The 15,780-nt window shown below is 40.1% G+C and overlaps 1 protein-coding gene across 1 annotated transcript in view; it reads right to left on the bottom strand.

Annotated features, from left to right (window-relative positions):
- Window positions 1–15,780, bottom strand: part of AOPEP (aminopeptidase O (putative)) — a 195,408-nt gene that overhangs the window by 69,969 nt on the left and 109,659 nt on the right. The window contains exons 11-12 of the mRNA XM_074165976.1: window positions 7,322–7,384; window positions 6,614–6,697 (exon numbers count right to left, since the gene is read on the bottom strand). Of these exons, the coding sequence (XP_074022077.1) occupies window positions 6,614–6,697; window positions 7,322–7,384 (147 nt within the window). The remainder of the gene's footprint in view (window positions 1–6,613; window positions 6,698–7,321; window positions 7,385–15,780) is intronic.

Genomic DNA, 15,780 nt, shown 5'->3' with positions numbered 1-15,780 from the left:
CTGGTCATCTTTTCTTTGAAATAAACAGGATCTTGACCATGGAAACATTTAATACTCTCGAGCTTTATTTCATTTCCTTTTGCAATACAGATGAGAGAACGGAAGCGAGACACTCATCAGTCTTCCAAGCTAAGTCCTAAGCGCCTTTTTTTCTCAGGTATTTGTATTAGCAGTGAAGAAGGAAACCAACTGTAAGGCAAATTCATTACGTGGGTGTTCACCACATTTGGAGTAACCTGAACAGTATTTAGGATACAGTTCATAAAACCAAAACATTAAATTCTGTGAGAAGCAAAAGTAATGAAATCCAATTTCTTAGAAACTTGTGTCTCATGACCAAACTGTCTCAAAGCGTCAACAAAAATGTTTCCTGTGGTTGGGACAGTCATAACATCTTCCCCCTCATGCATCTGTTAGGATTACCAGAAAGGATGGAGCTCACACTTCGGCCTTGCCTTTATGTGGGTTTTCCCCACAGCATCTCATACAGGAACATGGCAGATTTAGAGCCCAAGCAAGTTTCATTGAAAATGCCCAATGGATTCCTAAATTAAAGGCAGAAAAGGGAGAAAGGCACATAGAGAACAACATAATTGCCTAAGCTTCTTTTCCATCAGCTCAGAATTCACTGCATAAAAACCGATGGGGCAGACATTTAAGAAGTATTAAAAACTGTCAAATACGTCTTGTTTTTCTGTTATTTTGGAAAAACCAAAACTGTTCTCACATTTTCCATTTCCTACTTTGTTGAACACAAAAGGTATTTTTAAGCTAAGGTACAAAGGAGCATGTTTCAGCCATCATAAATAGGGCTTTATAACTAGAAACAACAGAAGACTGAAAAGTTATTGGCATTAATAGATCCCAGTAATGTAATTCATCTTGTTATTATCATACGATAACATGCACAAACATCCCCTTGTTAAAATGCCTCCAATGAGATTGATTGCCAAACAGTGTTCCATCACAGGCATATAACTAATTCTTCCTACAAATCAGAAAGGAAAAACCTCTCCACTAAAACTGCCTTTTTCTTTCCTGCACAAACTTGTGTTTTACATTAAAGTGACCTCAATCTTTCACTGCACAGGATGGCTGCTAGCTTGGACAGCTATAATTAACAGTGATGTAATTATCTGTAAACTTTAAGCTATTCCAACATATGGCCATGCTGGCCTAAGTTCTCCTGGTATAGAAATGGTCATCTCAGAGTCTGAAAGGCAGTGGGTCCATGATCATACGCGTAGTGATAAGTTCCTTCATCGATCGAAAAACAGGGTCTGAACACGGCCTAATAGTAACATTCACCCTTTGACAACATAATATCCACCTGGGAGACTCAATGTGAAATATGCTATGCAACAACACTTCCTTGCTCATAGAGATGCATGTTACTAAAAAGGAAACGAAGATCCTGACACAACACTACTATGAATAAGATACAGCTGATACTGAGCTTAGAACTGAACTATTTTCTAAAAAGTTATTAGTATGGCTAAACCAAAATTTTCACTCAAATTTCTCTCTCTATATATATATATTTTTGCACATAGACATGGTATTTTCTTGTTCTATTAAATGTTTCTTAAGTGAACTCTGAAGCAGCACTATCCTAAAAAATAATAGGTTTTTTGGCACTGTACAATTACAGTTTCCAAACAATCCATAAATACAGATATTTTTACAGGCATGGCAGACTAAATGCTGAAAATATTTCATTTTAATGGCCTAAAATTATACTCATATGCATTCAGGGGCAAAGTTTTTTAAATGACAGGCTCTGTTTCTCTGATAGCTTAACATTTACTGCAATTCAGCTCTTGTACATGAGGTGGGTATAAACTTTTCCATCCAAACCCCTATTTGCCAAAGGAATTTAATGTTATCTGTAATGAGTGGAGGCCAGCAAAGACATTTACAGGTTTCCTAGAAAGTTCTGTGAGATTAACAGAATTTGGAAAGGTAAGGTACAGCAAATGACTCCACTGAACACTCCAAAAAATGCTTTAGGACTTCCTTACCATGTTTCTTGCAGCTGTTAAGCAGTATACAGTGCACAAGCTTAAGAGACGTATTTCAGATTTGATCCTTGCCTTGATTCTCAGTTTGGTGGATTCAACTAAAAACATTCATTTTGAGAAACAAAAACTACATGATAATTAAATTTTTAAAGTAATTCTAAAGCCTTACATGTTAATATTCCTTTACCTGAGTTAGCAGAAGCACATCATCCTGAATAAATTCCCTAACTAAAAGCTCTCTTTTACCACACGTATTTTCTTCTCCCTACGTATTTTTTGCTGAGACTTCAAAACATTTTCTCCTTGAAGTGTAACGCCACAACTCATTTCAATGAATTACAATATTTGTTTCTTGTGTTTCAGTTACACTGGTGAATTTGTTGTTAAAGGACAAAAGAGTTATAGCATTTAGCATCAGTCATACATATCACAACTGTTTTGTTTTTTTATTTTATTTATTAGAAACTTAACAGCTATTTCAACAATCATTTTTGCTGAGGTTATAAACAGGGCTTAAATACTGACAATTGTAAATCTCTGGACTGAGATGAATGTTCAATAGCAACAACCAATAGGAAAAAATCAAAGACAATCCGATTTTTAGTAAACTACCAGAAAAACTTTAAACACATGAAAACAGTATTTCTGTGAAAGCAGCAGAAATTGTTCTGGGGAAGTTGAATTCTTCCTCGAAGTTTCAGTATAGAATCAAACTAAAACTGAAACAGACAAATGCAATTTTGATAATTTGAACAAATCATCTTCCTTACCCAGTATGTATATACATACACACACAGAGACATTTTCCCTAACTACTCTGTTCCCTGGCTATCTTGTCCTACGACACTTTTTCTACCACTGGAGTACGTTCAAAGCAGCTTTTGTATTTTAACACTGAACTGCATGTAGAAGTGAATTAGTGTCCTAATAAAAAGATATGTTTCCCCTCAAATTCCACTGTGGATACGGATCACGTGCTTACAATTCCACTAGTCTGATTTAAAGATCGTTTTCTTCTGCCTAAAACTCAGCACTGACATGGATAATGGAATTTTTTTCCAAGCAGGCACAGTCCAGTATAACAACAAAAATAATAACACTTAGAATTCCTATCACACTCTTTACAATAAAAACCCACTAATTTTAACGAATCAATTCTTTCCAAGCTCTGATCCACCTTCTCTAATTTTCTCACATAAATAAAATTCTGTATCGATACACATACTGATTGCCAGATGTGCTGACCAGCTAAATGACAAAGTGAAGAGACAGTGTAAGATTAAATGAGTAAAGAATGTATGGGAATAGGAAGGATGACAAAAGCAGAAATGCAAGGGGTGAGTGGGTTTAAACTTGTGTATGTGCACACACACATTATAAGAAGAGTACCTACAGAGTACTATCAACAGAAAACAAGGTGAGCAAAAGATAACTTATGACACATAACAAGTGACTGAAAGTAAATAGAAAGTAATGAACAGTACTGAAGGTGACCAAAGGAGATGGAGAATAAAGAAAAGAGGTGTGCAAAAGAAGCAGGAAAGATTGAAATAAAAGCTGCTATGAAAAAAAATACTTCAGAGCAGCAAAATGGTTTGAAAGGAAAAATAAAGCTCAAAGAAAACAAAAAAAAAGAGAGAGAGAAGACCAAAAGAACAAGACCCCTCTAGTTACCTGACTAGAAAATCTTTCTCACCCATGGAATTTGTTACACTGCTGTAATCCATCACGTGTGGGTCCACACCGGAGAGCAGCACCACACCTTTCTACACAAGCTTCCCCACTGGTTCACATGCCCCTTGAGCGCAGTTAATGCTACCAGTTACAGAGTTCTTATCCAGCACATGGTATCTTCAAATGTTCTTTAAATATATAAATGCATATATAAAGTCAGCTCCTACAAACTTAACTGTTTAGAAGGCAACTTTTTTCAAGAAGCAATTCCCCGGCAGTTGTCAGCAACCTTTCCTCCACAATTCTGCTTCACTTATTCCATACAGAGTTATCTCTCTGTCCTAGATTTTGTACTTGGATGCAGAAGCAGTTGCTTTGATTTGGCGGTGTCTCAGTATAGCAAAGTCATCCATCTTGTATTACAAATAGGGCTTCCTATCACAAAGAAAAAAAATGATAGAGGAAAATCGGACAGCACAGGCAAATGAAAGTTTAGAAGCTACATTTAATAAGTTAATGCTTGTTTTGAAAGGATAAGCAAGATCAACTCAAAGCTCAGTTTTCTACATGTCGCAAAATATGTCAGTGTCCTTATTTTACACTTGTGAAGAGCTAGTACCAGCTCTCTGACTTCTCTGTTTACTTATTACTCTGCTTCTCACCTCCCTCTTCTCATGCAATGGTTTTATTCCTACTTCTCCTACTTTCTTCACGGGTGCCTTACTTTTCCATTACATGCTATTTTCTTTCTTGTTCTCTTGTTTACCCCCGCAGAAGTACTTAAACTGCTGTATGATGCCATTTCTGCTGCAAGCCAATACAGACACAGCTAAAAATCAAGAATTCAAATGGAACAGAGGTTAGCACCACCCAGACTGACTGGGCTCCACACTGACTGGTAAGTCCATGTTGGAAACCTAGACGGAACCAACTCTGGCACTAAACAACACAACAAAGCTCTGCCAGCATCAGGGAGGTCCCTTGTCCTTTTTTTCCTTCTCTCGTCTCTAACTCTATTGGAAAAGTCACCACTGCAATGACCAAACTTCTAAGGAACAGGAAGAATCCCACCCTCGGTGCCTAATCAATGGTTTCTCTACCAAATGTAAGGTTATTGTTACACCTTTTCCTTCCCATAAGGTTAAGTACCCTGTCAATGCAGTGCTGTGAATCTGTATTGAATCTCCAAGAATTACTAATACTTATGGATATTAGCAGACGATGCGTATACTTGCCTTCAGTTTTAACTCACATTTCTGCTCACAGACCTTACTCAAGAATTACCGCTTAAACTAACAGTGACTATATCTTAGGTTTACACATTAGGTTTTGCATTTCTAACGCAGCAAGCCTACATGCTTGAAGTCCTCTCTCACAGACCTTGGAGCAGTAGGAGGAGAACAACCCCTTCAACAGAAATGGAATTTTATCAGTACAAAGGGGTTTTGCACTGAGGAAGCATTCTCCTATAAAAAGAGGTTAGGAGGGCTGTAGCAGCATAAGGTACTTTAAGCCTACAGTTAAGATGTAGCAGGGGACCTACTTTGTACCATTCAAAAATTACTTCATCAGGTATGCAGACTGTAGCTTGTAGTAGGGCTATTTGTACCATCACAAATTCACACAATGATACGTTAAAAAATTCTTCTTCATCTTAACATAGAACGACTGTAAATACAAATGCTATGTGTACATGCAAACAAATATTCACATGCAGAAATATAAACAGAAATGGAATTATCTGGTGCAACAGTCTGTGCTATCTCTGTTTAGATCACGTCATTCTAAGTACAACACAGAACATCTTTCTGAAACGATGTATTCCAGTTACAAAATAAAAATGTAGCGAATTAAAGGATTCTATTTGGTGGTTTTTTAACTCACCATGGAGCTGGTAAATCACCCGCACACAACAATGCACTTTGTAGACATTTGTCATATACTGCAATGCCCATACTAAGGCAACACATCCCAGGAGTTGGCAGCCATGCTATCAGCAAGAATTTGGCTACAGAAACAGCAATGATTCATCATGCATTCTAGAAGCACTGTCGAAACAGCAAAACAACACACTGCTATTTTAATCCTTCAAAGGTAACAAGGATTTGAAAAATAATTATAAATTTGTTTGTAAAACCAAAGCAAGCAAAAAAGCCATGGTTCTAATAATGCATTTGGAAATGCATCTTTATTCAGATTTTTTTTCTTCAGAGGACAGAAAACAGCTATTTAGTAAAAGTGTCAGCTGATTACTTACCTCTCTACATTGGGATTTACGTGCTGAACTCAACATTATAGAACAAATGTTTCACAATAGCTAAATCAAAAATCACCGGTTTAAAAAACAGCTTAATCTAGGTTGTATTCAGTTTTTAAAATGCTCTGTAGTAATTTTAAAAAGAACCATCCAGAAATGTTTTCATTAATTGAAATCTATATTGCAAATAGATGATTTTCAGACTCGCTGTAAATGGAGAGCTACATACGTAGTAAGAACATTTGTTTCAATGTACATATCTTGTCTATTACTGTCCCAATATCCACCATGAAAACTGTTTTTCAACTACCAGTATCTGAAAATTTGCAAATAGTTGTGCAGGTCCTGTCAAAAGCTCTCAAGTGCTATTAATTTCTCTGATGAAAGCACTCTGCTCGCTCTTCCTCAGAATGTTCCAGTTAAATATAAATATAGGGAAATTGTGTCTCCTAAATTACAGACATCTGAAAAGATTATTAATTTCTTTCCATTGTAATTACAGGGTGACAATGAAAATTTATCAGTAACACCCTTTTACTATCACCTTGTCGAAGAACCTAAAGAGTGTCTCTATTACAAAGTTTAAGGTGGTGTCATTGGAAAGCATTTTGGATGTGCTGCCCTTTGTCCCATTACACAAACGCACATCATGAACCCTTACCTTTTGGAAAACGACTTCATCCTGCTTTCTTTTCTTTTTGCTGCTTCTTCTGATCCTCTGGTTTGTCTGAATCCATTTTGTGACCTGGAGTTCAAAACCATAGTGCTTTTTTAGGAAGAAGATGTGACCTGAGTGCAGCTATTCAGCATTAGTAAGAAGCTATAAACAGATTCAAGACAATTTTTTCCATTGCTTCACTGGAAAGAGGAAAAGCGCTTTTCTCATCTAGAACAACATGGTTTTAGGTAATCTGGTTAGCTACCTGCGCATGGTCAAAGTGTGAGGTGGTATTCTTCATCTTAGAGCTTTCAGTTTAAGGGGGTTTTGCACAAAGAAAGTGTTTGATGCCAGACTAGGTTGCCAAGTGGAAAGTTATCACTGCAGCGTGCAAAAATCCTGGGGAAAATCTCTGCGCTTTATCCCTTACACTTTCTATTTCAAGTAAGAAATTTATTTCCAGCCACCCACTTGAATGTTGTTCCAGACTACCAATGCCAAATTTAGATGGTGGGTTGTTATTATTTAATGAAGTATTAACACTTGGGGGTTCCAACCCCCCGAAGTATTTTTACTCCTAATACTAAAGCAATTATTTTTTCTAAAGCGGAAGCATGGGGAGGGGGTGTCAGGTGGAGAGCTCGAGGAGCAGATTTGCCAGGGAAAGTGGGGAGGGGGCAATGTCACAGCTGCCGGAGGTTTTCTCCTCACCTCGCCGCTCACTTGCTGGACGAGCTGACACTCCTTCCACGTCTCACCCTCCTCCAGCAAAGGCTACACGGGGGAAGAAAGCGCACGGTTGAGGCGGGCGAGCCCGCGGAGTGTCCCCGCCGCCCTCCGCTCCGCTCCCCGGGGGGGATCCGGCACAGAACGGGACGCGCTACGAAGAGCCCGCCCGCCTGGTCGGTCGGTCTGTCTGTCCGTCCGTCCGTCCGCCGCCGCCACCCCCCGGAGCCGGAGCCGAAGCCGAAGCCGGAGCCGCACCCGCCCCATCCCATCCCGTCCCATCCCATCCCGCCGCTCCCGGCCTCGGTGACGGCGCACCGCAGCCCCGGGTAGGAAATGAAACACCTCGGCGGGGTCCCCCGCCCCGCGGTTCGGCCCCCAGCAGACCCGCGAAGAGGAGGAGCCTGCCGTCAAGACGTCAGGGCCCCGCCGGGGTTTCCGCGCCTCCCCCGGAACGGCACGGCCCGGCACGGCCGGAGCTCCGCGCCCAGAGCAAGGACCGACGGCGGGGACCCCCTCCGGGCAGCCCCAGCGGCGGGCGCGGAGCGGAGCGGAGCCCAGCCTCGGAACCCGCCGGGCCCCTGTCCGAAGGGAGGGCCCTGCCTCACCTCTGCCTGCGCGCCCCTCACGGGTTTACAGCCTCATTTTTGGAGACGGGCTCTCCCGTTGAGTCCCTTACTATGAAAGGCGCTTTCCTATTAACCTTCCTGTACAGACCCGCTGTCACAGGGCTTCCCAGGCAGAGAAATGGCCTAATGGGTCTAGTTCGAGAAAGTATCATCACTATTAAGTGCTTCAAGAGTTCTCTCAGTACTTGCTTGACATCTAAGGAATCTCAACTATTAAATTACCTTGGAGGGTCTGAAATGCATCTTAAAAGCAAGAACCAAACCAGCTTTTTATTCATATGACAGCACAGCAAGCCCTTTGCTGAGGCCTCAGTGAAATGCTTTATTCAACGAGAGACTACAAGCAGGTGATTAAATTTAGGCATGGGGCTTCAAGAGATGTTTCTGCACCCTTTGAACAGGATATTCAAAATAATGTCAGCCATGCACGGCCTGGACACTAGGAATTCTTAAGTTAGGATTTTGTTACGTGCTTTGTGTTTAGCATTTAAAATGAGAGACAATAACGGACAGACTGCATCACACCTGGTATAGTTAAAATGATGCTATTTTAAAAATAATTTATACTCTGTGCTATATATGACAATACCCTGAAAGCTTCAAAAGAAAATCTGCACTTTTGTTAAAGAATAAGGCTCATTAAAGCATGTATTTGAGCAAACTCTCCCATATATAGAATTAGATGGACATTGCAAACAGATTTAAGTAAATAAAGGTAGGTCCAGTTAGTGTACACTAAATCTTGGCAGTATCCCTTTAACTTTATCACTTAAAAAAAAGAAAAAAACCCTCCTACCCTTTTTGTTTTACTGCCACAACATCCTTCTTTCAAGATCAAAAGCTTTAGATCAAAGCCAAGATCAAACTCAATGCTCTAAATAGAAGCAACTTCTCTATGAAGCATTACACAAAGAAGAACTTTTGATAGAGATATCACATTAGAAAATCTTACTATAGATTTTTACTTCACACTTACAAAAGGTCTACTTAAAACCTGTATCAGCAATGTATTTTTATTTTGTAAAGCCACAACACATCTTCTACTAAATAGTAATTCTGAAAGCTCCTAGAAATTGACTCTTGAACTGTGAGCATTTGAATGAAGAAAGAAGAATTGAGTACAGTTCAAAGAGAGCGAACAGGAATACAAACAAAAAATTATGTTAATGGCAAACACAAATTAATGCAACGACGTAAACAACATTCACTTGGATCAGTTAACAGGTTAGATTGCGCATTCCCATAGAAGAAGCTATGGGAAACACTGGGTCATAGAAACATTGGAACAGAATTATACTTTATATCCTTAAAAGAATTAATTACATTCCCTCTCCCGTCAAATGTTTGGAGAAAACTAGGGGAGAAAAAGTTACACAAGACATTGATTTTCAGACCTGCAAACCCTGAGGCTGTGATTTGGGATGAAAATCCCTCAACACACAAACACACCATGTGTTAAAACCAAGAGGTAGCTCCTGTTTTCCTGTTAGTAGTTGCAACGCAGTGAAGGAATTGTTATGACTTTTTATAATGGTAATATGCCATGTGGAGCCAACGCCTGGGTTTCCCTGATGCTGGCTGCTGTGCACATCATAACTTGAATGCGCATCTACTGTAAGATGATTGCACTGCAGCATCAGAGAAGAGCCAACATACCCATACAGACAGCCTGCAGAGGAAAGAAAGCAGCAAGAGAAACAGGGTGGGCCAAATAAGCTGTGGTCACAGCACACCAGCTGTGCAGTCAGCCGTTAGCTCTACTTATTGATGCTTCAATAAGATTTAGCTCACGATCAGACTAGGAAATTTTGCTGGGAAAAGCGTAAGCAGGAGAGAGGGGGAAGAGGAAAAGAGCAGGGCAGGAGGGAAAGGGAGGAAGGGAGAAAAGAAGTTTTTAAGAACATTAGGTATTCTACCATATTATTCCATACTCCAAAAGGAAGGAGCTCACTTACACTACATAAAAAGGTGATGGCACACCCGATTTATAGTGAGAATGACTGCATCATGCTCCATCAACAGCCCTGTTTGCTGTCCATGTGACACTGACTGTCATACTTGAATCCCCTCAGAACAGAAATTAAGAGATTGGTGCATCCTTCATATCCCTCTTGGGAAAACTTTCCTTCAGAGACTGCTAATGGAGCTGTCCTATGTAACAGATTGAGAACAAGTATTTATACATGTCAATGCATGGTAGGATCTTTCATTCTTGCAGCAGCAGGATTAAATATAACTGAATTTTGAAATAGGGGGCAGGGGGTAGCACTTTCTACGAGTTGGGTGAAGACAGGCCCAATATCCTGGTAAATAACTTAGGCAATGATTTACACCAGATATTCTTCAAGTCAGACCCAATCCCAAGCATAGAATTCATGATTGTACGTAGCCTAGAAAACAATAGGATATTTGTGCAACAGACAACTGTTTCATTTTAACTTGAAACAGAAACTGGTTTTAAATTGTTAAGGCTGTGATGGTTACTAATGATATTTCATAACTCAATGAAAAATTATAATCATGCACTTTTCCTTTGCATAAGGACAGGGAGGCTCTACAGAGAGACTTAGATAGGTTGGATCGATGGGCCAACATTAATGGTATGAGCTTCAACAAGACCAAGTGCCAGGTCCTGCACTTGGGCCACAACAACCCCATGCATCGGTACAGGCTTGGGGAAGTGTGGCTGGAGAGCTGCCTGGCGGAAAAGGACTTGGGGGTTCTAATTGACAAGCGGCTGAATATGAGCCGGCAGTGTGCCCAGGTGGCCAGGAAAACCAACGGCATCCTGGCTTGTATTAGAAATAGCGTGACCAGCAGAAGTAGGGAGGTGATTGTCCCCCTGTACTCAGCACTGGTGAGGCCACACACCTGGAGTATTGTGTCCAGTTTTGGGCACCTCAATACAAGAGAGATATCGAGGTGCTGGAACGGGTACAGAGGAGGGCAACGAAGCTGGTGAAGAGCCTGGAGCATAAATTGCATGAAGAATGATTGAGGGAGCTGGGACTGTTTAGTTTGAGGAAGAGGAGACTGAGGGGTGACCTCATCACTCTCTATAACTACTTGAAAGGACATTGTAGAGAGGTTGGTGCTGGTCTCTTCTCACAAGCAAATAGCGATAGAACAAGAGGGAATGGATTCAAGCTGCAACAGGGTAGGTTTAGACTGGACATTAGGAAGAAATTCTTCACAGTAAGAGTGATCAGACACTGGAACAGGCTGCCCGGGGAGGTGGTTGAGTCACCATCCTTGGATGAGTTTAAGAGTCGCTTAGATGTGGTGTTGGGGGATATGGTGTAGGGAAGAACTTTGTAGAGTAGGGTAGATGGTTGGACTCGATGATCCCAAGGGTCTTTTCCAACCTAGATGATTCTATGATTCTAAGCTGTCTATAACTTCAGCTGGTCTGTGCTATTCTAATGCTAAAACATTCAATACTGATAAACTAAGAAGCTTATTTTATCTTTATTATTAATTTTCCTAATATCCGGGTTCAGGCTGGATATTAGGAAAAATTTTTTCACTGAAACGGTTATCAGACATTGGAATGGGCTGCCCAGGGAGGTGGTTGAGGCACCATCCCTGGAAGTGTTCAAAAGACAGGTTGACGTTGTGCTGGGAGACATGGTTTAGTGATGGTGTTGCATTTTGTTGTTTTGTGGGTGTTTATTTTTGTCAGTTAGGTTGATGGTTGGACAAGATGATCTTGAAGGTCCCTTCCAACCTAGAAGATTATGTGATTCTGTGATCTAGGGCGAACACTGAATCAGTGCCGTTTTGGCTTGACAGCAGTCCTCAGATACTGGAAAATGAAAAGAAAAGCATGAAAATGGAGGACTACAAATATTCACTGTAAATGAATTTCAGCAGAGCTTCTGCAAAGCAGAGGAAATTGATAACTAATGCAGTCAAGTAATTTTCCAGCCTCTCATTTCTACAGATTTCATTTTCCTCTCAATTACTGATTTTTACACCATGTGCACTAACCCACATTTACATATTGATATCTATGTGGACACCAGCGAGCACACAGAAAAGTCTAAAAATTTTACCATCATGTCATGTTTTCTCCTAGAGGATGTAGCTAACTTCACCAGTCTATAAATAGCAATTTTGTACCTTTCTACGCCTTCTCGTGTCACATAAAACAAAAAAAGGGACTCCCCTCTAGCTTCATTCTATGTTACTAGATGATACTGCCTACTTTTTAAGACTTTTTAAGGCTGATGCCATCACCTCTGTGATACCAGTAAAGGATAATTTAAAGGAACTGTGATGAAATGCAAGATACATAACTGTTTTCCTACCACACAGAAGATTTATAGGAAAAAAAGAACACTAGTTTAAGTTGGAAAATTTTAGATTATGCTAAAATGCATGGGTTTTTTCTCTCCTGATTTCACCAGGTGTTCTCACTGCTATACAGGTGCCTCTCTGGAGCAACTGGTAAAGTACATTATTGTTTTTCTATTTAGACTTTCTGCTTCAGAAGTATTCCCACGTGCTGCGAAGTTTCAACACAGTCCAGACTTCAAATTACAGCACTTTCCTCTACAAGTAGCAAGATAATATTTAAAAGATCACAGGATCATAGAATCATTTATGTTGGAAAAGACCTTTAAGATCATCAAGTCCAACTGTCAACCTAACACCGCCAAGTCCACCACTAAACCATGTCCCTAAGCCCCACATCTATATCTAGGTCGTTTAAATACCTACAGGGATGGTGATTCCACCACTTCCCTGGGCAGCCTGTTCTAGTGTTTGACAACCCTTTTGGTGAATATAAAAGATAGAACACTTTTTAATACAATCATGTTTGGAAATAAGATCCCAGATTTCAGGTTAGCCCTGCACTCTGTCAATTTAAAAGTAATTTAAATCCAGACATTTTGAACCCAGAGGACAAAGAGGCTCAAGTTTCTTTGACATAAGAGAATCCTCTACAAAATTCACTTTTGCTCCATAGAACACCAAGGTTTTGGAAAGCAGTGGATAGTTGCTGGCTAGCTGAACTATATAGCACTTTGGAAGACCTTCGTTGTGCTTTCGTTGTTGTTGTTTTTATTTACAGAGAAAAACAAAGAAAAATGTGCCCAAATACGGATACTGGACAGTTCTCCACCAAGCAGTTTCTTTCTTACTTTTCCAGTACAAAGAGACTTAAAGAAAATGAGGCAGACTGTATTTCTTGAAGAAATAAAATACATCTTTCAGAGGTACTGACCTCTGAGTCTTACTGATCCCTTGAAGAAATCAAAAATCCTTCCAACAGCTCTAGTAAAGAAATGTATTCATGGCAAAAGTCCTTTAGTTCTCTGGCCATGAAATTCTGTAGGCCCATATGCTAAAGATAATAACTGTAAGCTGAACCAAGACCTTCACTGCTTATTTTTGTATTGACTAATACTTTTGTCAGCCAATAGACTTATCTTTCTCCAGACATCTTCATTTTGGCATTTAAATTTCACTAGGAAGAGAAGACAGAATAGCTAAAGCATCGTGGAAAAAACCACCTCTTTCTTATGGAGATGGAATCAGTTTTAGAAGAATCACTTACTTCCTCCATGATTAAACAGAAGGTGATCATCATCTACATCTTCAGTCTGACTATGAAGCACTGCTAAATGAAAAGACGATGACTGAAGGTAATATAAACCGGCAAAAATCTCAACACCACTTCTACCAACTTTTGTGGAAGACAGCAAACTGATGGAGATGGAACGAAGACCATTACCCAAATTTTGTCACCATTTGCTCTCTAGAAGTACTTCATCAGCTCAGTGTTTTTTGCAGAATGTGTGAAAAAAAGCATTGGACTCAAAAGCAAGACGTTCCATCCCCAACTCTTAGCCAGCTGGGAACACAACGGCAGGATCTGAACCCCCAGGATCACTTTGAGCTTCTGACTGGACCGCTGCATGAATGAGCCGGTCACAGTTTTTTGGGTCAGCATTACAGAGGGCTACATGGACATACATGGCAAGCGTTTATACACATGCATGAAATACATCTTCCCTACATATTCATTCCTTCCATTCACAAACAAGTCTTTCTAAAAGCCTAGAAAACAGGGACATTTTCCAGGAAGCAAAATGTGTGTTTCTTTAAAAAACCATAGACCACTGGGGAGGGAAAAATAATTTTTTTACCTCAGTTTCATGCCCAATTCTCTATCCTCCTGCCCTAAAAAGATCTCAGATATTATTTCCTAGAGTAGCATTTGGTTTCTCATTATTTCATATCCTATCTTTAAGGCACTAAAGCTATTTATAAAGGACTCCAAACTGGAGAGATTCCAGCCGTTTTGAAGGCTACTCTTTCCTAATTAATATAGAAGAACTGTTTTCTTGCAAGGTAGCACAAAAGTATTTTAAACCTCTATGGATTGTTTCCATTGGGTAAAGAAAACAATAGGCAAGATAAAAATTAATTGGTTGCTAACTTCTGTGCTTTTCTTAGGATATTTTTACAAGCAATGGATTAAAATAAATGTTTATTGCTATGCAAGCCCAGCTGTGTCCTTATCAGGCAAATCTCAGTTCAACACGTCTGTGTAAAAGAGGACCTGTCCTCCCTCTCTTTGCTATGTTTCCACCCCCTGCACATGTAGGTGGGAGAGTGGGAGCTTGGGAATGTGAACTTGACCCAGCATTGGTCAGCCAGGCAGCAAACTGTTATTGTTCTTTAGATACCAAACATAACTCCTTTCTAGTAGGGATAAGCTCAGTCATTCTGCACATAACACAGCTTTTGTGTTCAGCAATGCACTTAATAGGAAAAGGGAACCAGAACAACTGCTTGAGATTTATTAAACTTAAAAGAGATTTTAATGAACAAACAGGTAGAATCCAGTCCACAATTATTTTAAAAACTGAACGTTTGTTTCAAATGCATTTAAACTTCTTGAACAAGGTGTTATTCATGAAGATTTACTATACTAGTACTACTGTATGTCTGTGCTGGACACATAAAATACTGAAAGGTAGCCTGAAGAAAAACGGAAAGATGCTGGAAAATCTGGCTTTTAACTTGAGAGGCAAGCCAATGTTTTAGCAGGTCATTAAACCAAATCTCATCCCTGGAGGTATTTAAAAGATGAGTTGACATAGTGCTTAGTGACCTGGTTTAGTGATGGTTATTTATCAGTTAGGTTGATGGTTGGACTAGATGATCTTAAAGGTCCCTTCCAACCTAGACAGTTCTATGATTCTATGATTCTAAATGAAGTGAGGTATCCTCCTCAGATATGAGTAATGCAGACTCACAGTCCTAGCTGAGAATCTCAAAAGCATTTTTTTTTTCTGAATTATTCAATAATGGCTAAATTAGGATCAGCCACATCCAACCCAGCCTTGAACGCTTCCAGGGATGGGGCATCCACAACTTCTCTGGGTAACCTGTTCCAGTGCCTCACCACCCTCACAGTAAAGAATTTCTTCCTAATATCTAATCTAAATCTCCCCTCTCCAGCTTAAAACCATTACCCCTCATCCTATCACTACACTCCCTGATAAAGAGTCCCTCTCTATCTCTCCATCTCCCTTCAGGTACTGGAAGGCTGCTATAAGGTCTCCCCAGAGCCTTCTCTTCTCCAGGCTGAACAACCCCAACTCTCTCAGCCTGTCCTTGTAGGAGAGATACTCCAATCCTCTGATCATCTTTGTGGCCCTCCTCTAGACTTGCTCTAACAGGAATCATGGAATCACGGAATTCTCAGAGTTGGAAGGGACCTATAGAGATCATCTAGTCCAACTCCCCTGCTAAAGCAGGATTGCCTAGAGCACATTACTCAGGACTGCATCAAGGCGG

Source organism: Numenius arquata, chromosome Z, assembly GCF_964106895.1.
Source record: "Numenius arquata chromosome Z, bNumArq3.hap1.1, whole genome shotgun sequence".
NCBI lineage: Eukaryota > Metazoa > Chordata > Aves > Charadriiformes > Scolopacidae > Numenius > Numenius arquata.
The sequence above is the reverse complement of the archived record's forward strand: the minus strand, read 5'-3'. Positions and strand labels throughout refer to the sequence as shown.